The sequence below is a fragment of the Corvus cornix genome, chromosome Z, assembly GCF_000738735.6.
Source record: "Corvus cornix cornix isolate S_Up_H32 chromosome Z, ASM73873v5, whole genome shotgun sequence".
Classification (NCBI taxonomy): domain Eukaryota; kingdom Metazoa; phylum Chordata; class Aves; order Passeriformes; family Corvidae; genus Corvus; species Corvus cornix.
In genome coordinates, this window is record NC_046357.1 from 11,926,125 (window position 1) to 11,953,817 (window position 27,693).

Consider the following 27,693-nt stretch of genomic DNA (forward strand, 5'->3'; position numbering starts at 1 on the left):
CCCGCGCAGGGCCGGGCTGCGCGGAGGTTCCGCACCCCGCACTGCGACTTCCGCGGGGGACCCGCGGCGGCGGCGACACCTGCGGCCGGCGAGGGCGAGGAGGGTGCGGCCTCCCCGCCGCCGCCAGCCGTCGGTCGGTCCGTCAGTCCGTCCGTCCGCGGGAGCGCGGCGAGCGGCGCTGGGGACAGACGCGGTGTTGGGTTACCCCGGCCTGGCCCCGCCGCCGCCGCCGGGCCAGCGGGTGCCGCGGGGCTGCGCCGGCGGCCGCGCAGCCCACGGTATGTCGGGCCGGTGACTTCAGCCGGCAGATATTTGGAGGCTCCGCGGGGTCCGGTGCGGGGGGCAGCGTGTGTTTGGGTCTGAAAGCGAATCAGCGGAGGGCGCGTCACTGCCAAAGGGCCCTATAAATCCATCTGCGGCGCCGAGTCGCCCTGGCAAAGCCCCCGCGTCCGCACGTCCGGCTCCGCGCTCACGCCGTCCGCGGGTGCGGCGCCCCCCGCGCCTTGCCCAGCCCCGCACCCCCACCCAGCCCCGCCGGCCCCCGGGGAGCCCGGCCCGCCCAGGCCCAGCCGGAGCGGGCGCTCCCGACACCGGCCCAGCTTCCCGCCGCGCTCCCGCTTGGATCTAAGCTTTCGCCGCGACGGGACCCCGCTCTGGAGGAGGAAGCCTCACTGCTGCTGCTGCTGCCCGGCTCTACAAATCCCAGTGCCGGCCTCTGATTCTCACAGCAGGCTGAGGGGGGGTGGTTAGGTTTTTTTTGGTTTTTGTTTTTGTTTTTGTTTTAATCGTTTTCCCCTTCCTTCCTCCGCTGGGGTGGGGTTTTTTCGTGGTATTTTTTTTTTCTTTTTTTTTTTTTTTTCCCCGCCGTGGTGTGCGTGTCCGAGTGGTGCGCGGCTCCCGGCAGTGCTGGACCAGCTGGCATTACAGGAGCGCTGATGTCTTCATCTGACTCCCCGCAGTTGTTGATGGAGTGTCTTTCTCAGATTTCCAGGCAGGGTCCCAAGCGCAGCACCCAGCGCCAGCTCCCGCTGCCAGGCGGCGCTCCCCGCGGCTCGGGCCGCTCCCGCCGCTGCTGAGCGCGGCTCCGGGGCCGGGGCGGGCAGAGACCCCCGCGGCGCCGCTCCTGCCGTGGGCACAGCACCTGCGGCGGCGGCGGGGGAGGCCGCCGGGGACTGGGCTGGCGGCTCCCCGCTGCCTCCATCCAGACCTGCGACCTTACACCCCCTCTTCCATACGTGTGTCCCCCTTCCCCCCTCCTTTGCGCAAAGAGGGTGCCGGCGGTCGGACCCCGACCTGCCCACATGCATCGCCCGTCCGGCCGGTCGACTCCACGGCGTTAATGTCCATCTCGGGTCCGACGAGACCAGCTCAGAGGTGAGGGCGAGGATGGGTGCGCGGACGGGAGGGCGGGGCGGGCGGGCACTGTCTCCGGGGGCACCCCGCAGCTCCCTGAACACGACGAGGTGCGAAGGCAGCGGCCGGCGGAGAAAGCGCGCACCGAGCGGCAGCCGCGCCCTAAGCCCCGCCGCTGGACCGGCATCTCCGCGGTTCCCCCCGGCGGGGCTGCGCCTCCCGGGCCGGACGCTGCCCTGTGCCGCCACCGGGCCAAGCCGAACCGGGCTGGGGGCAGCTGTTACCCCGGGGCGGCGTGCAGAGGGCAGCGGGTACGTGCCGTGGCAGACCTCGGGCAGGGCGGCCGGGAAACGAGGAGGAGAAAAGAAAAAGGGGCAAGGGAAGGGAAGGGGAGAAGGAAAGGGAGAAAATAGAGGATCGGTGAAAAAAAATAAAGAGAATGAAAGAGCAAGTAGGGGAGGAGAAGAATACGAGGAAAGGGAACTGAGAAGGGAAGGGAAGGAAAAAGAAGAGGAAGATTAAAGGGAGATGGAAACAAAGAGGAAAGGGAAAATGAAAGTGGAAGGAGAAAAGGGAAGGAAAAAGGAAATCTTGAAGCAAGGGGAAAGGGAAAGAGGAAGACAATAGTGAAAGGGGGAAGAATGGGAAGGAAGAATATAAGGGGAAAAAGGTGACAAATGAAGACAAAAGGTCAGATAAAAGGAGAGAGAAAATTAAAATGAAAGAGAGGACTGGATAGGAGAAGGGAAAGAGTGGGGGAAAGAAGAAAGGGGAAAAGAAAGATGGAAAAGGGAAAGGAAAGAGGCAAGAGAAAGGAAAGGGGAAGAGAGGGAAAGGGAAATGAAGGATTGCTTGTAGCAGATCAAATCCGCACAGACCAGCACCCAAGATCAGCCCAGTCCTCCCCGGTCCAGCCCAGGAACAAGTGCTGGAGAAGCCCAAGGTGACCCGCCTGCCAGTGAGCACAGGGACATGGTCACACTCCCACGTCCCTAGAAACAGACTTCTGGGACCTGCATGCCTGCATTCCCCAATGCAGCTTTCTCAGGCACAGAGGGACTGGAGGCCATCCTGTGCCTCCCTCTCCCACACGACTCACTTGCTGGGGAGAGCCCACCTTACTCTCTCTGCCTGCACTGGGAACAGGTTGTTGTTCCATCCTCTCTGTCCTCAGGCCTGGCCCGGGTGAACCAGGCTGATCTGGGGTGCGAGACTGCTCGCCTTTTTCTCAGGGCTGACAGGGTGGGGGCAGGACTGGGGGAGCACAGCAGCTGGGAGCTAACCCTGCCTCTCCTATCTGCCAGGGGCCCGTGTTGGAAGGAGATCTAAGATGAAGTTATGGGATGTTGTGGCTGTCTGCGTGGTGCTGCTCAACACGGTCTCCACCTTGCCCCTGCCCACCGGTAAGACGCCTCCCAAGGGGTCCCCTTCAGTGGTAGAGGGACCTGAAGATGATCTCTCCCCCATCAGCCTGCTGCCTCCCTATGCTGTGCACAGTGACTGTAAGAAATATTCCCCTTTGTAGCAACTGCTGTCTGTCTTGCTAAACCTGCTTCCCTTTGCTCGGGCATCAGGATGAGGAAAGGATGCCCCCACTTTGTGCCCCTATTTCTCCACAGGCAGTGTCATTGGCTTTGGTCTTGCTCAAGCAGCTCCAAACCTAGTCATTCTCCAAAGCTTGGCGTTGACAACTGCAGTGGCAATGACCCCTGCCCACTCCAGCCCTGCCTTCTTGGTAGCCTTAAGATCCCTCTGGGTGAAAAACATGAGGAGGTGGGAAAGTTTGTTGTATGCAGAGGAGCCAAGAGGAGGATCTGGTTCACACACCTCGCAGCGCAGGCACTGAAACTCCTTCCCCACTGCCTCAGCCTCCGCTCCCGGCTCAGACCTGCCAATGCAATTATTCACTGCCTGTAGTGGGCGCAAGTCCTGATGGAGGCTTGGCTCCGTGATGGGAGGCACAGTACATATCCTGGAGTACTGCTGAGCTTCATTAAATCCTCCTTGGATTCTGACCTCGAAATTAGTGTGTCTGCATGGAAATTTACAGAAGAGTAGCTGCAGCAGGGTTAGGAGCTTGATGCAGAGAAATCCACATGAACTAGCTCACAGTAAGACAGTTTACAATCCAAATGGCAGATAATAATGCCTTGCTAATAATAAGTCTTGTACCTACAACAGCAGGTACAGGATTTTTACAATGGTATGTGAGTGTTATGTTAACTCTGGTGGCTTTTTAAAGAGAGAGGTAATAGGACGCAGTAAGAAGTGGCAGAATACTCACATGAATAGTGGAGACGTTCACTTAGCAGAGGCGCTGACACAGTTTGAAGGTTGCTTCTTTTGCCCTTGCTCAGCCCTCTCTGTTTAGCTTGTTACAGGATGCAGACAGTATCCAGTAATTTGGATTCATTTCTATCTCCTTTTCTGGAGGCATGTCCTTTCCCTGCGCCTGCCACAGCTCCAGTCATGGGCATCCGCGCTGGTTTCTCTGGGAGCAGCCAGGCTAACGCAGTGTGGAGGAACCAAGCATGGAATCATGTGCCATGACTTCACTTTGACCCCTCCCAAACACTCATCTCCTCTTCCACACACACACATCTATGTCTTTTCCCATTTAGTCTTCTCTCTTTCCTTCTCCTGCTAGTGTTTCCTCCTTTCTGGAATCTTGCCTAGGCTTCTGCCTCCACATATCCCAGCCTGGGCTCCTGCTGCTCACAGACTGGCAGACCCTGACATCCTTTCAGGCCGTCCACACAGGGAGGTTGGCCAAAAGTGTTTCCTAACAGGACTCCAGCCTGCCAGGATCATGGGTTTATCACACATGGTGATCTTCTCCATGGTGAGCCATGTGGCGGATAAATGCTGTCCTACAAAAGGCAGTGACCAGCTTTTCAGGTCACTGTGTTCTTCCCCTCTGTACAGGCTTGCTGAGGTGCTGGTGGAGTAAGAGCATTAGGGGGAAAGTTGTATCAGTCAGTTTGTAGCTCTGGCAGAAGCTACAGAGTGGGAGACCATTAATGCTCCATCTTTCCAGAGTGATAGTATTTGTATGATGCCTGCTTTTATCTTGAAACTACCTTCTGGGAATATGGTCCCTGGTGGGCTGATTCCTCTGCAGCTCAAGGGGACAGGCAGCAGTAGTGATTCTCTCAGTTCCTAGTATCCAAAACTTCTCATCATTGTCTCTTTTTTTTCCTTTCCTGTGGATTGGGTAAACAAGAAGCAGGAAGAAAGACAACCTATGTTTTACCTGGGCTGTGTTAGTATCAATATTATCTTTGTTTCCAGGGTAAGGCATAGTCTTAGCCATGCAGAGCTAGGTCACCAGTTATTGCCCAGGATAGCCATTTGAGAAAGGGCTGATAGTTTGGTCTCAATCTCTTAACCCTGTGTATCACAAACAGATGGGCCTGGCTGCAAGGGGAAAGGAAGCAGTGCTGTTCTCCATGTCAGAAATAAAGGAAAACCCAGAGCGTTCCTGTCATCTTTGTATGGCAGCAGTTAACAAAACAACCGAGCCTGAAAGTTAGAAACGCTTCCCTATGTTGCCAACTCAGATGAGTCAGGGGAGACCTGCAGAAAGGTGACTGCAAGAGAGCAGTGAAATACTTTGATCCACTTTTATCCTGTTTGATTTAAAAGTGTGTGGAGAACAGTCTGCAAACAGGCTATGAGGCTGATCCTACCCAGGCACATTGCTGCCTTCCTGCTGCAGCAGCACTTCGCTCAAGTCACTCCCATCAGTGTCTTTGACATATTTGTTCTCTCAATTTGGTGGCATGCACCCTTCAGCACAGGAAAGACAAAGAACCAAGTACACAAGAGGAATTGATATCTACACCATGTAGATTTCCCTGTCCACTTGGAGGCTTCTGTCACCATCAGAGCACAATGTAGCATGAGCATGGAGGTGTGCTTACATCTCCCCGGCTGTCTGCTGGTGAACCTACCATGTATTCATATCTCTGTGGATGCTGTTGGTCAACTGCTTTGCTAAGGGCTTTTGCAGGAGACAGCTCACAAAGAGGTGGGAGCACCATCATCACCTGTGTTGCCTCATATGCATGGGGCAGTGTGTGGGCCCTGAGCAGGACTGGGTGCTGTGTGCATTCAGAGAGAGGTGCACTGCTGTCCCCTAAAGCAATCCAAGTGAAGACTGAGTGGGGAGTAGCCATTTTGCTCCAAGGTGCCCACAGAGAATTTGGGTCTCCCACACACCACTTGCATCAGGTCTTAGTAGGATTGTGAGATCAAGTCCACTCCTAAGGGCAGGCCAAACAGCTTGGTGGAGTACAGATAGTTTCCCAGGCCCTTGACACCTTTTTGCATTCTCATTTGATGGAATTGCTTTCTCTGCAAAGTGCTCTGAAGTCACCTGATGTCACCCCATCCCTTTCAGGTTGGCTTGAAACCTTCCTTCATTCCAGGCTCCAGGCAGGGTTCTAACCTCGTGGGCTGATCAGGTGTAATGTGCTGACCTTTGCTGTTCAGGGCAGTAATTAGAGATGGCAGAGGGTGCTAGCAATTGCAATCTTCTGCATTTTTAATTGGACTGGAGGCTGGAGTATCCGCCACAAATGTAGTGCATTAGAGATGAATCCAGTATTTGTAGGTGTTTTTCATCAATATTCATGGAATAGCTTATTTCACACTCACAAAAAAAAAAAAAAAGTATAGTTTGTAACCATTTCTTTGTTTCTCTTATGCTACAATCCTCTGGGGGAAGAACACTATTAGCTTAAATACCAAATGCAAGTAGAACAAATATAAACCAAATTATTATAAACTAAATACTAAGTCAGCAGCCTCAGAAGCATGACAGTGCAGAGGGAGCCAAACACTTGTTTGCCTTATACACAGTCCCCAGCAAATACATCTTGTAACGGCTTGCTGTTGGATGCACATAATCAACAGGTACATGAAGACTGGAATGTCCTAAAATTCATGACATGATATGTATTCTCTTGATCAAGTGAGAAGCTTTGCTAAGAATGAGTGGTAAGCAGGTAGAATTAAATGAAACATCTCACCATGGGATTTTCCCTCCTAGCAAGAGGAAAAGGTGGGGTTTTTGCATCAGGGTGTCTGAGTTACTCTACCGCTACTGAATGGTCATTAATTGCTGGAGCTCCTTTGGTACATGCTGTGACACACCATGGTATGTGTGTGTTATACCTCTGTTAAAAATTCTTCTTACCCCTGCTAAGAGGTATTTGATGTTAAGTTACTGCTTTTTGCTGCAATTTTATCAACTAATACAGAAAGTATCTAGAAAAAATAGTGATGTTGTAGGGCTCTTTATGGCAAAAGCAGTATTTAATTATGCTTCCAACAGAATGCATTTCATTCCCTACAGTATTTATTAGGCCCATTCAGTGTTATGAACTACAACTCTCATGTTTCTGTCCAGGCTTTGCTGCTCAGCACAACTACAGTGTGGCATATGTGCTTTAGCCTAAGACACCCAGAAGCTGCATAGGTGGCCTGCCCTGCACAGTAAACCCGTAACAAAGAATGCATCACAGAGGTGTCAGCCACACTGAGCAGGTGCCACCCTGCATCATCTGATCCCTGTGTACCCAGCGCAGCCAATGCATCCAGCACAGCTGTTGCATCCTGCCAGTGTCAGGTCGAGTGTGCCTGGGTGCCCGAGCCAGCACATGCATGCACTAAAGTTTGTTTGCACAGGGATGAGCAGGTTATCGAGGTATTCAGAAATCCCAAGCATTCAGATGAGTCCATTCATGGGCAAAATTCTAGACAAAGAAGGAAACAGGGTTGATCTGGTTAAGTCTAGAGGCATGTAGCCCTAAAAGCAAATTCCTCTGGAGTTTCACATATAAATACTGAATATACTCCAGAGAAGAGCATTCTGTGACTAAAGGAAGAAAGTTCTGAAATGCAGGATAATGAGGCTCTATTCTCATTTTGACTTATCCTTTGCTGAAAGTTTTACTTCTTTGCTGTTTTTCAGTTTAGGGAGCTCAAAAAATTGCCAGTGAAACTGTGGATCCTGTTAAATGTTTTGCAGGTGTTTATCGACAGATAATGTACCTGGACATACTTTTCTTGGTCATCTTTCATAAGCCTCTTCAGTATATTTTAGAAATCCCTGGGTTCAGGGTTTGCAGATGAAGAGCTTCAAAACATTCCTTGAAAGGCTGAAGAATTCAGTTGTGTGAAGTATTCATCAGACTGTTATTAAATTTAGTGGAGGAGGCATTGTTTGTCCACTAGCAGAAGATCCTCAGACTGATAGATTGTAATGTCTTTGTAAATTATACTGTTCCTGGTTAGTACTGCAAAAAGCAGTTCTAAAATAATTAAAGTTACAAAGACTTTGAGAAGTCATTTGGGTCACCAAATCCCACCCTGCCGCAAATGCAGCTGTTCAGGCATGGACATCTAGTGCAAATATCCAGCTTTCATCCCCCCCCCCCACACTGCCTAGTCATCTATCACTGCAACATAAAACTTGTAGCACATAGGCCAAACCCTACATAACTACATTTGTTGTGGATTCCCATATTTTTGAGGTAGTAATTTAATAAGTAGAAATAAACAAGGAATACAAAATACTGCAGCAGAACTGTGTTCAGGATCATCAGACATCTAAATAGGCCACTGACACATTAGCGTTGGTAGAGTGGTTAGCACTGCGGAGTGGTCATTTTTTATGAAACAAAGCTCAGTTTCTGATCAAGTGATATCCTCTGGTAAAGTGAACCAGAGGAAAGATTTCAGTGGTTCTTGGAATTTCAATCCTGATTACAAAGTAAAAGAAAGAAAATAGGATCAAAAAGATTTACTTGAGACAGCTGCAAATAAAATATTAAGACACAAATTACATGTTAGAATATGTTTTAAGATCAAGGACTTAAAATTAATTTTGTGAGGTATTTCATGTACCAGCATTCTTTTAAAGGAATAAAGCTGCTTGTATAACCTAGCAGAAGTTTAGGCTGTATGTATTATACAGCACTTAAACTGAAACCTGCAGGTGTATTTCTTTGAAGTCTTTGGGAGTCATGCAAATATTTTAAAGATTATTGAACAGGGATATTCTTCAAAAGAAGCAAGCACTGATATCCTTGTATTTGTTTTCCTGTGTCGTGACTGGGCAGCGCTAGAGCAGTATGCTAAATCTTCTCTGGTGGCCACGTTTTCACAGGCAAGCTGGTCCTCTTTAAATAACAAGCTATGTACAAACATTTGCACTATCTCTGCTCCCATCCAAAGCATTTCTTTGGCAAAATCAGGTAATAGTCAGGAAATTTCTGAAAGGAGGCAGTATCCAGTGTAGCAGTTAGGAAGGACCTTGCTCTTCTGAGCACATGCCAGCACTATCTGGCAGGTGCCAGTCCACACTTCCCAACATGAGACCTTCTGCAGTGGAGTACCTGCATCTGCCCTAGAGCCAGGGATGGATTATTATAATAATAACGATTTTCAACCAGCAATATGAAAACCTTCCATATTTTTCCTTTTGCAAACTCATTGAATTGAAGGTAGGGAAGGGCAACAGTGAAAGATCATGCGTTACTTACAGATCAGATCAAATCTGATGGCAGCAGAGGTTGCCACAAAGAAACATCAGCCAAGATTTTGCCCAGACTGCTCTGCCATTCACTGCCCCAGGGAAGAGAGCAGGTTAGGGTCTCTTTAGGGTATGTTCGTCCTGCTTTGCTGCATGTCTTTGTTCCTTGGGGCTCCCCTAAAACCCAGTGGGAGAGGCTGTGTAAGAGCACAGGTGGCCCAGTAATAGCTGATGTTATCGATTTGGGCATGCTCTTTCCCTTCAGTGAACTGTTACTGAGGAGGGGCTGGGTTACCATTGTGGGGTTTTACTGATGTCATAAGAGGGCTGGGCTGGATCATTTTTGCACCAGGGATGGTGAAGAAAATACCATCAGTATTTCCCCCTTTAAAACTTGTGTGCTTGCCTATTAGCTGGCTGCAGGTGTTCTTGCTAACAGAGATCGCAGGTTTCAGGTCCTGCTCATATATACTCATCTGAGGCTCTTGCAGGATTTGAGGTTCTAGCTTAACCAAATACTCATTGTAAACCTAGGTTTTCTGGGAAGCTGGATGTTTACACAGCACAGTATGGATGTGGAAGGGTACCAATCTTAGGGAGGAGACAACAGGTACGTGTCTTCCCCACTCCTGGCTTCAGGGAGGGCACTGGCACTTTTTCTATCTTCCCCTTTTACTCTCTTCATGCTGTAATTTCTGATGAAGGGATGCCCTGAGGGTGCTGATGTACCCACCACCCCATAGGATAAGGTCCTAGTGCAGGTGGGCTCCTGACAGCAGCGGCAGGAGCTGCTACAAAATCTTGAGTGTGACTGCTGAAAAGCCATATGCTCTATGGTGCTCAGAGCTGGTGATTCAAAGCTCTGTGTCAGAGGCAAGACCACATCCTCCTGTTGCTCCTCTGCTCCTTGACTGCTAGTGCACCTCTGCCCACCCCAGAGAGGCCAGAGGCGGGGGTGGGCAGAGGAGGGCAGCCCATCATTGAGCAGGATCCTGTGAGCAGCCTTCCTGGACTGGGTGAAGAACAAGAAATTCTTGTGAGCAGGTCAGCTCATGAGGCAACTTCCTCTGCTTAACATGGTTCATCTGACCTTGCTGTTCCCCCCTGCTCTCAGGGACTTCCCACATTGGCAACAACTGTGGTGGCCCTATTGTCTCCCCCTGTTTTTCCTCTGTTGGAAACCAGCATTTCTACCTGCAAGAATGCAAGCAAAGTACAGAAGGGGAGGCACTGCCAAGCATGGCAGAGTGAAAATACGAAGGACTCTGTGGATTTGTCATTATGACCAACACATGGGAAACTGCAGGCTTAGCTAGTGAGCTACAAACACATAACTTGACTGCTCCATTAGGAGCAAGAACACCAGGAAGGTCAATCCTGGGCCTTCTGCCGGGTTTGCCTCATCATACTTGACTGGTGCGAGTGGCCCTGGCATCATCCACTGGGTTATTTAGCACTTGCCTTGATGAGAGACAAGTGACACCAGGGAGAGACTCCATTTCTAAGGGCTCTCTGAGTCTGAGGGGAGGCCACAGCATGGGCTGGGATTGAAGTAATACAGAACTGTATTAAACATTTAAAGATAAACTGACTCTGGTGTGTTTGATGCTCTATTTCCTAATGGATACAATCAATTTGTTTCTATTTCACTCTTGGTCCCATGGATTTTCATGTAAGGCATGAAAGCAAAGTTATGCCTCAGATTGTTTAAATACCAAATTGTTTAAATACCAAAAACATTTCAGCATAACTATTCTTAACACCCGCCTTCACTTAGATGCCTTCATATACTACTCTTTGTCTTTTTATACAAAATATTTCATTTTCAGTTAAACAAATGGTTTATCCCCATCACAGCTGCTACTGCCCCATCACTTTGCAAAGCAGAATGATCATCACGTTAGTAATTTTAACCTGGATAAGATTGCTCTTCCACAAGCAAGTTGTTCCAAATCTCTCCTAAAGTATGTCTTTGTGGTGTGAGATGGAGGCATTCTGTATTCAGATAGGCTATGTCCACTATAATGAGCACATGAAAACAGTACTGCAAAGCAAGCTAAATAAAAAAATAATTATTGAATAATGATTATGAAGTAAAGTAATATTTTGATTATGAAGGTCCCAGATTAAAATACCAGAGCTGTTTCTGAAAAGGGGCCATTTAATCCTAATGCAGATCTGGATCTAAATTCTCTAAATACTGCTTACCATTACAGTTAGCTGGATTAAACCCCTAGAACTCTGAAATCATACTTTAGGGCCTGATACTGCTGTTTGAACTTCTGTAATTGAAAGACTGTGCTCAGGTTAAATAATTTAGTTAAGTGTCTGGTCTAATATTTTTATGTGATAGCTATACACTGTCACAAATGCATGCAAGAAAGATACAATCTAAAAGCAAAATCTAATTTTATAATGTTTAATATACCTTTTGTGACTTCTGCTACATCACTTTAGCTCAGGGTATGTAAAGTGCCAAATTATGTGGCAGTGACATGATTACATTTTTCTGAGATCAGTATGGAAAGCTATTCTGTAAAGCACAGTTTCAAACAACTTAAGATGTCAAGTTTTATGAAGTTGAAAAAAAGAAAAGGAAAACCCACTGACGCCTTGAGAGGCCACCTAAAAACAGAGACTAGACAAGAATAAGGGAATAAAAGTAGGTATTTATTTGAAAGGCCTTCAAAGGTACCCCTGGGAGCCAGAGGCTGTTGCTGAGACGGACCCCAAGATGGACGACAGGTCACAAGTTCTTCACACTTTTGTAAGTTTGATTCATTAGCACATCAGGGTTAATTCTCCAATTAAAGCTTCAGTTAATGACGTAGTTTCCCACGCTCAGACCCCTCTTAAGATGTTGGATTACATATTTTGGGCCTAGGACTGTCTGAGTGTCCTTGGAGAGCAGGCCTGGAGGGGATTTGTTATGTCTACCTAGCATGAGAGAGCAGAAGAACAGGCTACAAGAAACTTCAGAGTTACACACTAAGCAGTGCAGGATTTGAAAAGTATGAAAGTTAAAACCTGAGGCAACACCACCTATATAAATTCTTATTTTGCGATATACAGGATTTAAGCTTTTCTTGTATGCCATAAGAGACAGCATGGTCAGAAGAAACTGTAGTTAGTCTTTTAAAGGTACAAAAAGAAGTAACTGGATTTTTTTCTCAAAAATTGAAGATCCAAACCATCAGTTTGTGGTCAGGTACAAGCTGAGAATTTCTTGCTTTACCATGCTGGGTTGCTGCCATTGCATGTGGAGGACTACTTTAAAATGAATCTGCTGATAGTGCAATCAAATGAATAGATTTACAAAATATAATTGCAATCACATTTGAACAGACAGAAATAAATTGTCCATTTTTACTAAATGGAGGCTGTTTTTTCACGAATGGGACGAGTTTGGTTTGAGTATCCATTTAGACCTGTTTCATGTAGAAATCTATCAGAACACTGTGTAATTCATTCTTCTAAAAAGTGCAGGGATCAGATCCCAGTCCTGGTGTCATGTGGTGTCTCTAATTAAATAGAAATGCAAGGACAGGTTCTGGGGGGTTGCAGTGGGGAAGATGCCTGTAGGAAAGCACATTTGCCTGCACGCCCAAAGCAGAACTCAGGACTGAATTTCTTCAGGGGCTAATGGGGAGTGCCATGGCTGATTGGCTGCAGGATCCTGTACTCATACATGCTGCCAGCTCTTCTTGTGCCCAGGGGATGGAGACCATGCTTGGGGACAGGCAGGTCAAAACTTCAGGTTCCAGACAACATCAGTGAGGCAAGAATTTCAGTTTGCAATACAGAGGGGTGTTCCAAACCTAGGAGGCTGGGTCAAAGCTACGATCTGACTGTGCCCTAAATGTTCAGAAAACAAGCAAACAGCAAGCAGATGGTGCAAATATTCTTGTGTTGGTTTTTTTTGGTTTGGGTTGGGTTTTAAATTGGTATTTTAAGTTAGTCTCTTTCCCTCTGGTGAAGGTGTTCACCAACTCTGCTCCCAGCCAGAACCTTCTGCTAGATTCCCATTTTTCTCTGTCTCGTGACATTTCATTCTTTCCTTCTTTGCTTTTTTATTCATTTTTCTGGTCGTGAGAGAATCCTCAGCAATCAAGAGCCTTTGTTCAGCTGGACAAGGGAGACAGAGAAGGTGCCCAGAGGCAGACTAGCACATGGACTGTCATCTACACCCAGCATTCTTGATTCTCTGGCCCTAGAAAACAGACTCTTGCTCTTGTTGCAACCATAGGAAAATGCTCTGCCTGTTCCCACCTGGGTAGTCAGGTCCTTGGCACAGTAGTGAAAGAAGGAGCATGGAAAGGAGCTGCAGGAATGAGCTGAGTGGAGCAGGACACTTATGGCGGATGCAGTTCCTATAAGCCCTGCTGCCTACCCCAGGCTCCTGCTGGAGGGGTGCTGGACAGAGGTGATGCATAAACACCTACAGGTGCCTGCACACAGACTGCCTCCAAGGGACTTCCTCAGGGAGCTGGACAGTCAGGAAACAGCTTTGAGAATTGTGACAAAAAACCCAAACAAAACCTCATGACTTCACACTGGTCTTGTGAGAGACCACAGCACCATAGCTTAAGCAGTGGGGCTCAGCCTATCACATGCATCCAGTGGGGTCTGTGAGCCTTTCTCCCACACTCTGAACAAGACACACAGAGACCCTGTGTTCCCTGAGGGAAGATTTTACTTTTCCGGGACATACGTTCTTTTCCTTTGGGGAACACCTGTTTTGAGATGCATCACAGGTGCGAGACAACCTTTGCAAACCTATATTGAACACATGCTGCTCTGGGCTATCCTATCCTGTCCCATCCTGTCCTGTACTGTCCTGGATGTCTTTCAATTTTTAAATTCTAATTCCTTTACACCCTGGGGCTTGGGACCAGGAACTACTGCTCAGAGATCTTTGCTGCTTTAATGCCACAGTATCCAACCATTTTCTGCTGGCACATTGCACAACATGACAGGCATCTGTCATGTGTTTGTTCTCTCAGCTTTCCCACCAGAAGGCAAGTGTTTTCAGTAAACTAGTTTGTTTTGAAAAAATGTGTGTGTGTGTGTATAATTAGTCGTATTTGTGTCTGTGTATGTGTAAATGAAGCACACATACACACACATGCAAAATGTGTATCTGCTTCTCCCAGGGGTGTGAAATCCCCCCAGCAAACTCTGTCTGCTGTACAATCAAGTCAGCACAGTCCATGCAGTATGAGATAAGCAAAGATGCTGTGAGACTATAAACATTTTCTCAACAAGTTGCCGACAGAAGGGTAACAAAGTACACCTCTATCAAAGGGCTTTATTCAGTTCACAAACCATGTCTCCATGCTAAGGCAGCCCCTATGAATGTGGTGATGTTCCCTGGCCACAGCTCAGCTTAGCACCCCAGTTGTCCCCAACAGAACTTACAACAGAGCAGGGACCAAACAAGTGCTCAGCATGTGGTGTCTGTGGTGCAGAGAAGTCTCAGCATCCCTGGAGCACATCTACCAAGTGCCTATCAGGATGGGGACATCCTGCAGTCAGTCTTCTCCACCTTCCCTTCTGTCTATTAGCCTTTTACAGAGTTTAGTGCTTGGTCAGTGGTTATTGCTCATTCATGTATGATGTCTGGTGGTAGCTTCCTTAGCACTTACCTCTAGTGCCTTGTTTCAACCCATCATGCCTGGTGTCAGTGCTGGTGTTTCCACTTGATTGCTCTGGGTCCTATTTCAGCAGTTTTTCGTAGCATTTTGTTTAAGGCTCTAGGTCTTCACACCCATACTTATTGGACAGCTGAATATCCCTACTGAGCCATGATGGCATCTCAGCACAAGGTGACAAGCCTCCCTTCACTCCTGGTTGTTAATCTTTCCTCCAGACCCCTGTGACCCACATTCCTAGAGACTGCTTGTAGTCACACTGATGGCTCTAATCTAATCCATCAAGCAGCAGAAAATTAGCTGATTGCAGGGATTGGACCTATCCCTAAAACTGTTAAATTATGGAAGCAAACTTGGGATACCTTGGCAGTGCATTGGAAGCTGCCAAAAGAACATTGATGCCCTGCTCATGACCAGTTTGGGGATCCACAGGCAGAGGGGAGTGTTGCTTACAGAAACTTGCAAGGTGTTACTGAGTAGTTCAGTAATGCAGCTGCCATCGTGTTGATTTGTGTACCCATATAGCCCGTAACAGCACGTGTATTTTAGGTGGGCAGACACCGACCAGGATCGAGAGCACATTTTGTCAAGGGGAGCTCTGTGACCACTCTTTCCACCAGTTTCCTATTATCATTCACTTGCCTTTTATCTCCTCATGTGATGTAATCTCCAAATATCGGGGATCACTGCAGGAGTCTTACTGGTAGATTTGGATGTCTGCAAGGGATAGTTTCCAATTCCCTGGCTGAAGGGAAACTCCACGCTGGAGACAGGAAATTAGAATTCATCTTACTGATAGTGCTGGCATTCCTCCCAGTGAATTTCCCAAGAATATCCTGGTGCCGCAGCAGGTGATGAACAGAGCAGGGATCCCCAGCTCCATTAGACAGTTGGAACACTTCTTGCACGGTTCGTGTTAGAGCCTTAGTGAGATTAGCAGGATCAGTCATGCTGCTAGTGGCCCCAAATTCTGGGTGCAGCTAGTCTGTGTGTGTAGGTAGGACTTTTCTACTTGGATATGCTGTTGGTCTGATTACTTGATCTACTTTTTGCCCTGCTGCTCCCACCTTCTGCAGGGTTGACAGCACATGTCGGCATCAGCAGCATTGCATGGGCCTCTTCAGTGGTGTGTTTCCTCAACCTGAAATCTCACAGGCCACGCGCAGCACAGAAGGCTCCCAGTGGCATAACCTGCCCTGGTGTGGCTGGGGTAGGAATCATACATGAAGCAGGATAGACCTCAGCATGTGCTTTCAGCACATGGGCCTTCCCTCCTCTTATCTATGACCCTCCAGGTTATAGTTGGCAGAACAATGCTTGAACCCTGTAGCTGTCTGTTTGGTATTGGTAGATTCCTGCATGTAGCACTCTCACAGGGGTAGAGAGTATTTTTGCCCCTTAGTTGCAAGCCATTTAAAAATGATGTGCCCACTCGAATTGTTATCTCTTTGGGGAATCCACGGTTTTGTTTCTCCCTTCTTAGGACAGGGACACTTACACTCTCACTGCGCTGACAGTGTACCAGGCTTGAGATAAGTATGAGGCTGAAGGCTGCAAACAAGAATCTCTGCATATAGGTTGGCTTTCCCTGTAACTGTCTCCTGTCCCCTTCCTGATGTGTTTGATCACTGCATTAATTTTGTTAAGACGTCATATGTTTCCCTATGGTTGTGTTTCACTCTCCATAGCCAGGGTCTCATTGCATCATAATGTTGGTACGAGGGTTGGACTAGGAATACATGGAAGAGGTGTGGGCTGGGGTAGTCACAGTAGTATGTGGGGGGGGAAGCTGAAGGTCAGAATGGAGAATGGCACTTCTAGAGCCATCTTCTCAGGGCTACATCCTTCTCTTATTTGGTTATAGACTAAGAAACCTAGTTTCTGTGTAAGAAATCTAGAAACTACTCAGTCCCAAACCAATCTGCCAACTACTTTCTGTCTGTGTCTGTGTCAGGGCCAAGTTTATACTTCAGCAATGGGGGTTATGTGAGCTCCATGTGGGTCATCTTCTTTAACTGAATCTAGAAACGTGTCTAGCCTTTGTTGCTTTAAAGGAACAGAGCCCACGTATCGCCTGGACCTGGTTCTTGCTCAGTAGAGCAATATTTGTATGGAGTAGGCAGACCAGCCTGTTCTTCAACAGGGCTGGGTGGTACATCCAATGGATGTGCCATCCTAGCAGCCCCCTCCAGCAGGTATGGCTCACAGTGGGTATCTCTGCTACAGAGACAGAGGAGTGCAAGAAAGGTGTACTGACCTTTGGTATCACAGGAATATGGGGCTGGGTGCAGGGTCCTGCGTTGTTCAGGTTCCACATAGCTGTATAGATAGCAGCCATCCTTCCTTCATGTCTTTGACAGTCACTGGCCTGTGACACTGTTGTCTTTAGCATGGATATCTGTAAAACAAAGTGTAATTCACTTTTTTCATCTCCAAACTCTACAGTTTATGGCATCCTGCTTGCCTCGTATCACCCTCATTATATGGAGATTTCCAGCCTCCACTACTCTTTCACCAGTCTAAACTTTTTTGCTGGATCAATCCACCAAAAAATACATACTTCTGATCCATCACTGTTTTATCTTGGAGGGAGGCCTCTAGGATGTGGCAGCAGTCCCTGTTCCTCCTTATATGCAGATGCACTCTGTTTCAGCAGGTTTTTGTACTGACAGTTAGGATTCTGCTGACCCCCATCTCCTCTGTATTTGGTGCTTCTGCTGAGGATATGAGTGTGCACTCTTGCTAGGCAGTGAGGGACGGCCTCATGCCTTCCTCTCTCCTGTTAACAGAGTCCATGCTACCCTGTGTGAACTGGGTACCTGTGCTGCCTGGTCTCCCATTGGGATTCCTGTCTTACTGTGCTCCTTAGGGAAATGTGTTGCTGAGCCTTTGCCTAAGGAGCTGTTCCTATCTCAGCACCTCACTGAGTGGGAGCCTCTGTTGCTTACTGAAGGTACCAGCCTCTGACCAGGTGCACTGCACTGGATATTGCCTCACCCAAAGTTTGCTCTACCTGCAATATTTGTAGCAGTATTGGAGATGGATTTCCCACATGTGCAGGGCTGGGGTGACACTGGTCTGTTACAAGTTAGGTTGTTAGGAGTTAAGTACAGAAAGAAGCATTCTCTTAGGACTTACTGAAAAGGAAGAACTCTTAATTTTTGGCCAATTAATACAAAAAACCCCCTCAATATTGCAACGTAGTTTTTATGTTTAAGATACAGTCATTAATAATGTGGTATAAGGGCACCTACACACAGGGTCCTGACAGCCTGACCCCGTTTAGTTCTCTGTGTTCACTAAAGCAGGTAATTCTGAGGGATTTAGTCCATGGGAAATTTAAGGATTTCAAAATGCAATTTTTTTTCCCAAATCATGAAGAAATGGCAAAATTTAGGACCATTTCAGAACACATTTAATTTCACCCTTCTTGAAGAGGTTCATTCTGTTAGTATCAAAACACTTCTTTGATTTCATCATATAATTTACTTGAATAATTTATCAATGATAGAATATATATTAGGTGATAAATTAAATAGATTAAAAATTAAATCTTCTTGAAGGGAAAATGCATTAATAATATTTCCACTGCCCATTAACATAATACTTCTATTCTGACCTATTTCTACTCAGCATCTAGTCTAATCAGCATCTTGTGATACAAAACACTTACATGAGAAATTTTTCAAAAGCTATGAAAATAATTACCCCCAGAAGCATTAAAAACCCAGGCATTCAGCCAGAAATAATATCTCAGCCTGGTACCCCAGGAAATCCTCCTTCTGTCATGCCCAAAAACCTTATTGATAGGTGGCTTTGGCAATACTAACTGCTGCTGGTGTGAAAAGAAAGGAATTAACAATTATAATCACAAAATTGCTTTAAAGAAACCTCTTCCTATTGCTGCTTTGCTGGGAAGAGTCTGTATAACCTCTTTACAGTGGCTTCAGCTACCTATTAACTAATATTGGTACCATGACGTGCTTTTCCTTCCCTCTGTTTTCACAGGGCTCATTCAATTATTAAAAAATGTGCTGAAATGCTACCAAGCATCAGCAGACACCCACAGAAATACAAATATGTCTCATTTATCTTTCCCCAAATGAGTTTCCATGATTATCTAAACCATTTCAAATTCTTCTTGATTTCTAAGGGTCCTGGGCATGTGTTCTGAAGTGATGGACAGAAAAGCTTGCATGTGCATAATATTTTTGAGCTGTGAACGACAAACTTCATGATAACTGATGTATGACAAAGCCTCTTCTCTCTTTCCCAAACAGCTAATATGCCAGAGGATTATCCAGATCAGTTTGATGAGGTAGTGGACTTTATTCAAGCCACTATTAAAAGACTGAGGAGGTCACCAGATAAACAGACTCCAATTTTTTCTAGGAGGGAGAGAAACCGTCAAAATGCAGCCACAAACATAGAGAATTCCAGCAGAAAAGGAAGGAGAAATCAAAAGGGCAAAAATCGAGGATGTGTCTTAACAGAAATACATTTAAATGTGACCGACTTGGATTTGGGATATGAAACCAAAGAAGAGCTAATTTTCCGGTATTGCAGTGGATCTTGTGATGCAGCTGAGACCACCTATGACAAAATTTTAAAAAACTTAACCAAAAAGAAAAAACTGGTCACCGACAAAGTGAGGCAAGCCTGTTGCAGACCCACAGCCTTTGATGATGACCTGTCCTTTTTGGATGATAACCTGGTTTACCACATACTGAAAAAACATTCCGCGAAAAGGTGTGGATGCGTCTGACAGCTGCATGCTGAGGCGGCACCAGTTTTCCATTCCTGCTGCGCTGCAAAGAGAGGGACCAAGGTTCCCAGGGCAGTGTCTGCTCCAAGTGGAGGAAAAAGGACCAAGAACACAGAATGAGGAGCCATGAGAACCTGGGGATAAGGAGGCATGCGGCAGAGTAGAAGGATGGAGACTTCTGACGTCCTATGGGGATTTAGATAAAAGCTCAGGTGGAGATGACGATGGATGGATGATGTGCACGCTACCTTTCCTGTTTGACTCAGTCCACCATCAGTGAGACTCAATCCATGAGGAACGTGCTTAAAAACACAACCCTGCCATACCATGCTGTGTTGTAGTTATGCCATGACATACCAGTTATACCAAGAAGCTTAGCTAAGAAGTAGCTTAGGAGTACCTTACTAATCCCCTGTGCCCTCAGCTCTACTGAAAGACACATTGTGCTACTGCTCACTGGAGGGCAGTTCCCAAGTGCTTAGGACAACTCCTAAGCAATAAGGTTACCCTTGCAAGTAAGATGATATTGGGCAAATATCAAAATGACCAAGCTCAAGTTCTCATGAAGCAAAACAGTTCTGCTTACTGGCTAAGTTTGGTTATTTCCATCTTGTGTTTCTTCAAAATGAGTGCAGGACTTTGTTCTTCTGCTACCTGTGAAAACAAGTTGAGTTTTTAAGCACTTCTTCCTAGCATAGTAAGAGAAGTAACAAGCCCAGCCTACACAAAATGCATTTCTTTAGGTTTACAAAGGACTAACGTCACTTGCATAACTACATTTCTATTTGGTCATTGTGATTGAGAGAGACTACTTGATGCAATGCATCCCTTCAGAGACATAAGTATACAGAAGATATTTATTGAGATTAAGTTATTGTTATTTATTACAGTTCAGTAATGAGTCTCCTTATTTATTAAAGTGTCTTTCAAAGGTGCCAAAGCAGATGGCGCTTGGGGATATAGAGAGACAAAGACGTTGGGAACAACGGTCCATGCTTTTGATTGAAAGTGTTAACTTGAATGCAAAAAATCACTTACTTTACCTTTTTTTCTTTTAAACAAAATCTTGATTATGTTCACAAAAGGTAGTGCCGAAGCCTGCAGCCCTTATTCCAGTTCACTAAGCCTTTTGAAAATTACTGCAGTCATACATGTGCAGGAGCAACAATGGCTCTGGATGAGTGAGGGTCACAGGACTTGGCTCAACATTAGCAATTTGTTAGAAAAACTAATTTTAGTCATATTTTAAATGTAGCCACATTTGTTTTCTCACACTTTATGCCAAATGACCTCATATAACTATTGACAAATGGAAAATAATCACATTTAGCCTTATAATTTCTAGTTATATTTATTTAAGCTTTTCCTTCCGTACTTCCGTATAGAAGAGGTTAAATCCCTCTAACTAGTTAGCCCTGGATTTAATATAGCCTGCAAGTAAACAGTTGTGTTAAATAACCAGAGTGTTTTGTATAATTTGCTGAAACATTACAGGATCATACCCGTGCAGCAGAACAGTCCAAGTTTCCTTAGGAGGAGGGAGGTTGTACAGCAAAGGTGTTCATACGTGACCGCTAACACAAGCTCTCATTCTGGAGACATTTTTCCCAAAGGAGCAGGAGTGCAGGTCACTAGACATACCTGACAACCAGTGAAGCATCAACTCCCACAAAAGCAACATGAAAAAAAAATCCCTATTGAAAACAATGGTCCAACCTTTTATCTCATGCATGTAATGGCTCTCCATGCTCATTTTGCCCTGGGCCTCTTGGGGCACCACTGAAGAAGGGTCTAGAGGTCAAAAAAGTCCCGAACAGGCATAGAAAGTTGTACCAGGTGTATGGCATGTAATTCATCCCCGACTGCCGCCGCTTTCCTGGGCGGAGGGAGGACAGCCCTGGACAACCACCCGCAGGTTCTGTTCTCACACTGCCATGGGGACACCATGCCTTCCATGCTGCGCAGGGGTGGTGACGCCACCACACTGGCACGATGTGGGCACCGAATGCCTGCCAGGCGGAGGGTCAGCTGCACTGCTGAGTGGCTGAGTTGTGACAGCGCTCAGAGCTGTGCTTTCCCTTGCTCCAGCTGATGAAAACTTGCCTCAAAGCATTTTCTGCGCAGCTTGAAGAGGCTGCAACCAAAGCGAATCTCTATGTTCAAAATACAAAAGGGTAAAGTTTGTGATTTTTTTTTTTTAATTTGTTTTTTTGGTTTTTTTTAGTTTTTAGACCTTACTGAAGACAGGAGTGTGCTTCTCTGGATTTTTTTACTTCACCTGCAATTATATGTCTCAGTCATTTGTGTTAATCAACCAAAGTTCTCTACAGACTTTATTTTTGTACAATATTCATTTTATAACTTTTTACAAAATAAAATTCATTTCTATTGTTACCTGGTTGTTGCTTGTGCTTCCCCATTGTATAATTTCCAAGTTACAGTGTTGCCCAGTTTCCCAATCTGCATGAGACAATGCCGTGGAGCCAGCAAATCTTCTATGAAGTGGAGCCATCCTCTCCTATCTCACCACCACCTTTAATGTGGATCAGAGGTGTCTGTAGCTTCTTAGTGAAACACAACTGAGTCACTGCAATAACTGACTTGAAAATGTGTGCTGAGCGGTGACAGTAATCCACACAGGGGCAGGCTTCAAGCCTGTGGTTACGGAAGCTGTCCCTTGTCCATGCAGGGCTGCAGTGTCTTTGTGGCGGTCTTGCCATGCATGGCCACAATTCCTGCACACAGAGGAGATTGCATTTTTCTTTGCTAATCCAGGTGTCACATCAATTGGACTAAATTCCATCCACTTTGGCAGTTCTTTTTCCTTCATCTTTAATCAGGAAAATTAAACTTGAGGAGTTTTCTTTTCCACCCCATCACGGAACAGATGAGGACAGGTTTTGTGGCTGTGGCCAGCAACATTTTCTCAACTGTTTTGTGTTAAGCTTTGCAGTTCCCATCACAGAGCCTATAAACACACACAGACTTACAGGTTTCAACACTGCGCTCTGTACTCCTCAGACTGTTACAGAGAGGAAGAAGGAGTATCGGAGCAGCAACCCAGAGATCAGGAGATCAAACACACCTAATGCACAGCATATGGATGCCTTGGTTTCATTTGTGCTGGCAGGGACCATGCACGCAGCTCTACCCCAGCTGCTGGAACGCACGGCAAAGCTCGCAAGCCTGGCTTTTGAAGCACGTGGTATTGAAGGCATTCCTCCTCACATGCCAATGCCTCCACTTCTTGCAGCAGAAGCCCATCCATCACGTGCAAAAGCTGGACACATTAAGTATTTGGCATGGAAATGACCTGCAGTTCCACATCCAGAGGAGATCGTGCACTTTCCCAGGAATTGGAAGGAGTGTCTACATAAAACACAGCTGTGAGGTGCTCTGAAGTTTAATCTCTGTTCTTACAGCCCTTCTGTCTGCTATTACATGGATGGGGATGCAGAAGGTCAATGCAGATGCCTTTCTTGGTCTTATCAGTGGCTTTGAGTGAGGCACGAAGTACCTGGCAGGAACAGTGTTGCTTGCATGGAGCTATTTCACCCTTCTTCCCCAACCTTCTCAGTGACAACAATATTGGAGAGAGCAGATGAGGCTCTGCTACTGCAACTCCATGCTCACCACTGCTGGGCTGGCACCTTCAGCTCCTTTTCTGGTTAAAGTGAGGCTTGCAGTAGTGTCCTGACACCCTGCATGTGTTAAAGCAGCTTGAAACCTTCAGCTGGTACGTTGTGCAAAAGATTTCAAGAAGGAATTAGACTTTCATTTCATAGGTAGTGCCAGTACTGGGCTAGACATTATGTTGCTGCTTGAGTAGCAAGGACAGCACTACCCTGGATCCCTTCTGGAAGATAAGACATGTCCCAAGACAGATAAATTTTTTACAAGGGAGAGAATGAGGCAAACACCATAATTATTTACACTTAGTCAATATTAAAATCAGGATGTTAAAAGCTTTATTACTCAATATCTTGATACATTTTTTTTCTTTTTCAATTTTTGGCGGATTTTCTTCGATCAGTTAGCATTGTGCTGCCAAACAGGAATTACTGGTTAGAGACTTAGGACAAATGATGAATGTCTAAGGAAAAAGCAGGTATTTTGCAAGGAGGGCTAATTTACTGATGCAGTGTGGAAGTCTGTCCCTCAGTGAGTCCCCTCCAGCAGAAGGGATTGCAGCTATGTGCATCCCACAGGCAGGATATCAGGAGAGAAACTGTCATTAACAGCAGGTCCTTCTGCTATCTCTCCACCCCACAGCAGCCTGGTGCTGCTGGTCTCAGTACAAAGAGGATGAAATAAGCAGAATTGTGTCTGATTTTGGGTTGTTTCACCTCTGCCCACAAAAGCGGAGAAAGGACAAAGCGAGTCAGTGCCTCAGTCTGGAGCAGCACAGGAAGAAACCAGAAGCAACCTCACTCATTGCAATCTGGATGGGTAACTAAAAATACAGAGGAAAACATCAGGATGAAGAAAACAAATGGAGCTGACACATTGTATAAATAGGTCTTCAAATGTCATGCATGGCTGGAACAAAGATGTTTTGTTTCAAAGCAAGAGACAGCTTGAAATGGTTCAGTAATACACATTGAGAAGTTTGCTTATTTGGAACAGAGCTCTTCTAATGAAAAGGTTAATTGTGTTGCAATGCAAAAGAAAAAAGGCAAAGCAGAGGCCAGGCCTGCACTCCTCACCCTAACAAAATTTCCCACTGGCTCAAAGTGAAGATTTTCTATCACAAACATCACAGGACTGAACTCCTAACATTCCAATAAATTATACAGTAGGTATGTTCATGGGTCAGTAAGAATAGCTAAATAAACCATATATTTCAGCAGCATTAATCCCATTGACTTTCGGACAAGCTGCTCCAGCAGCCAGTGAGGGAAACACGGTGCTCAGCTCAGCTTGATGTAGGGAAGTTTCCTTTGTCAGGCACTAAGCACCAGTGCTCAAGGTCAACGCTGAGACATCTTCACTTGCCATTGGTTTTTTCACTTTGAAACTGCAGCATTTTATTTACTTTCCCCCAAAATTCTCACTCATAAGTGAAGAAAAACACAATGGGCTTTTGAAGGCTGCAAAGGGCTTCTGTAATTATCCAAAGAGCTGATGTTTTGTCTGCAACTTCTCCAGCTTTTTGACAGCAATCTGAGCTCTGCCACACGTGCAGGTTTCCTCCCTCTGCACCAAACCTTCATTTTTCTGTCTGCTGGCACACCAGATGAGGAAAGCTTCCTTCTCTGTCACCTCAGGAAAGGCACAAATATCAGTCCCTGGTCCAGACTTGCACACCTTATCTCCATGTGGTCCTGGCAGGACTAAAGCCACCAGCATCCTCAGCAGTGCTACTCCATTGACTGTTGTGCAGTTTCTCCAGTTTTGTAGGAGTCTAAATAAGCGTATCAAAGCTGGTTACTTTCTTAGCAATATTCACATACAAATAGAAAAACCGTACCCTTGTAAAATCCTCCTACTCTTTCTACTTTTCTTTTATGGCATCATAGAATAGTTCGGGTTGGAAGAGACCTTAAAGGTAACCTCCTTTCAACCCTTCTGCCATGGGCAGGGACACTTCCCACTAGACCCATCCAGAGCCCCATCCAAAATGGCCTTGAACACTCACAGGGATGGGGCATCCACAGCTTCTCTGGGCAGGCTGTGCCAGGGCCTCACCACCCCCACAGTTAAGAATAGTTAAATTAATATCAAGCCTAAGTCTACCATCTTTCAGTTTGAAGTCATTCCACCTTTTCTTATCACTACATGCAATCATAGAAAGTCCCTCTTCACCTTTTCTGTAAGCCTTTAGGTACCCTTTAGGTACAGGAAGACTGCTCTAAGGTGTCCCTGGAGCCTTCTCTTCTTCAGGCTGAACAAACCCAATGCTCTCAGCCTGTCCTCAAAGGAGAGGGGCTCCAGCACCCTGATCATCTTCTTGTGTTCTGGGATTCCCAGATCTTTAACACATTTCACTGTGCTCTGATCATGTTGCTAGTTTCTTGGGGTTTTCCCCACTGGCACTCACCCACAGCTTTCTCTTCCTGGACAGTCTCATGACTCATACATTAATCTCTGGCTTCACACATTCTGTAATTATGTTCCATAATTCTTATTTCAGGTTAATATCATTCCCCTCTGAGGTCCAAACAGGGGTCAACAGGCACTTCTTGTTAACATTCAGTATTATTTCTAACAGAAGTTTCAATCTGAAGATGAAAAATTTTCTTTAAAAAACTTACAGCTTAAAGATACATTTTGAGTAACTGTATTTTGAAAGATACAGAGACTCCTTTCCCTTTTTTCCACAGGACTAGGCAGGTTCTCTGAGAGCGAAAGTGGCTGTACAGCCAGGGGAGGATGAAGATCTCTCAGCACCCCATCTCCCACAGTGACCCTCAGCTGGGAAAGGAAGGAATAGAATAAAAAAGCAAACTGGGAGTTGTATTTTCCCTGAAAACCCCATCCCAGATCCAACAGTTTGCAGCTCAGAACATTCTAAGCCATCTGTTTTATTGGTGTCCTACAACCCTTGTCAGGTCTGTCTTGCCGGGAAGGTACCCAACATCTTCCTTTGTGTATTAGAGCTCCCCTGTACTCTGGGGCAATTTAATTCTGTGTAATGCAAGAAAGAGCTTCTCTGCTGCCACTGAAACTCCATTTCATCAGTTGCCTACTCATTCCTGTGTCCCAGTGAGTTACCAGATCTTCTCCACCTTCGTAGTCCAGGTAGATCTGTCCAACCTGATGAACCTTCATATCTCTCAGCATCCGTGTCATCTGAGCCACAGGGAATAAGATGCTCCCTTCAGGATGCTGGGCAGGAACAAACTCTAGATTTCCACAGAGGCCCATCAATATTTTCTTCTCTGTCTTCCAGTCTGTTTCCAAAAATTCCTTTCAGGTGCTGGGTGGGGAACTCTGTAGAAACATGACTCCTGAGGCAACACGTTACATCCATTTGGGAATCCCCTTTATTTAACACAGAACTTTTGCCAACTATCAGGTCTGAACCTGACTAACTCCAATTGTGTTGATCTATACAAGGTATCATGTACCAGCCAAAATAAGATTTTTTTATACTGAAGTGAAAGCATTGTGTGCAGTGACCAGGCGCTCCTGCATACAAGGGTTTCAGGGAGAAGCCAAAACCTGTCACATGACATCCCCCCCCAAACTGAGATGATCAATGGAACAGGGTTTCTGTCAGCCCAGGAAACAAGAGGGTAAATGCAAAAATTTATCCAAAAGTGAAAGTTTCTACAGCTCTTACATGGACAGGGTGCCCACCACAAGAGAAAAATGAAGTCTGTTCAAGGGGCCATTTGGGAGGAACTGAAGAAAATCCTGCAGCAGATTTTTTTGGTGTTTATTTAGGACATCAAATTCTGCTTACAGCAAATGTTTTCCTGTAAAGGATATCTGGTTTCATTTCAGCTACAAATGTGAATCTCATTTAAAAACCCAGAGCAAGTCAGTGATAATGAGATATTTTTGCAAGGAGTACAGAAACCTCCCTTTCTGATTCTGACCACTGGTGAAACAAAATTTGGAATACTTAATAATGTTCTCCAGAATTCAACAGCTGTCTTGAAATTTTTTTGCTAATCTATTATGAAAAGCTTGGTAACACCTTAGGCTGATTTCTTAGTGTCAGTGACAAGTGACTATTATAGGACAATACCGATAAATCTTAGTAGTAGACTTTGTATTTGACTGTGAGTGAGAGTATATTATGTGCTAGTAGGAACCAGTGAAGCACCTCCATTTCATATAATCTGTTTAGGATAGGTACTCTGGGAAGATTGTTTTAAACACCTTTAAATTTTTGTATGTTCTTTTAGAATAGATGTGATACTGGCCATATTTAATGTAAACAAATCTCAGATTTTTCTTACATGACATCAGTAACATCGTGTGACATTCCCCTATATAACGTGACATTGCCCTACATAACATGCCTTTTAGCAGAAGGTGAAATATTGCACAGCCTAAAATTGTTTCATCATCCTCTGAAGGATAAATGAAGAACATGAGTGTCCAGAACCGAGGCCACAACAGTGTTATTGTACTTAGGACAAGAAAGTTTATTAAAAGTTTCATATATTGATTTAACCTGTCTCACAATAAAGCATAAATCTCCCCTATCTTCTTTGATGACTCCAAACTCAGAAGTGTACTTCAAGACTACACTGTGTGAAGACTTTTAAATAATTATGATAAAGCTTTGCTTTAAAAAAAAAGGGCAATCCCACATGGACTTAGTAATGTTTATGCACCTCTTCCAAAGTTATAACTCAGTAAATACAACAGCCACTAAATGTATAGTTTTATGGCTGAATCTGCTCTCTGGCACTCATTAAATCATGTGT

At 45.7% G+C, this 27,693-nt stretch overlaps 1 protein-coding gene across 2 annotated transcripts; it reads left to right on the forward strand.

Annotated features, from left to right (window-relative positions):
• Positions 1–1,089: 1,089 nt before the first annotated feature.
• Positions 1,090–21,703, forward strand: GDNF (glial cell derived neurotrophic factor). Of its 2 annotated transcripts, none has more exons than XM_039566680.1 (3): positions 1,090–1,374; positions 2,658–2,855; positions 18,825–21,703. In XM_039566680.1, exons 2-3 carry the CDS (start codon positions 2,684–2,686, stop codon positions 19,307–19,309), a joined length of 657 nt encoding a protein of 218 aa, XP_039422614.1. In that variant the 5' UTR covers positions 1,090–1,374; positions 2,658–2,683; the 3' UTR covers positions 19,310–21,703. The 2 variants fall into 2 exon arrangements, with proteins under 2 accessions (XP_039422614.1, XP_039422615.1); XM_039566681.1 differs by having other exon boundaries at positions 1,091–1,374; positions 2,658–2,756.
• The last annotated feature ends 5,990 nt before the right edge of the window (positions 21,704–27,693 follow it).

Excerpts from the sequence above, each read along its gene's own strand:
- GDNF (XM_039566680.1), top strand. The coding sequence starts at position 2,684 with ATGAAGTTATGGGATGTTGTGGCTGTCTGCGTGGTGCTGCTCAACACG. Across the intron at positions 2,856-18,824 it reads CTATGCTGTGCACAGTGACT|CTAATATGCCAGAGGATTAT; the intron begins GTAAGAAATATT and ends TTTCCCAAACAG.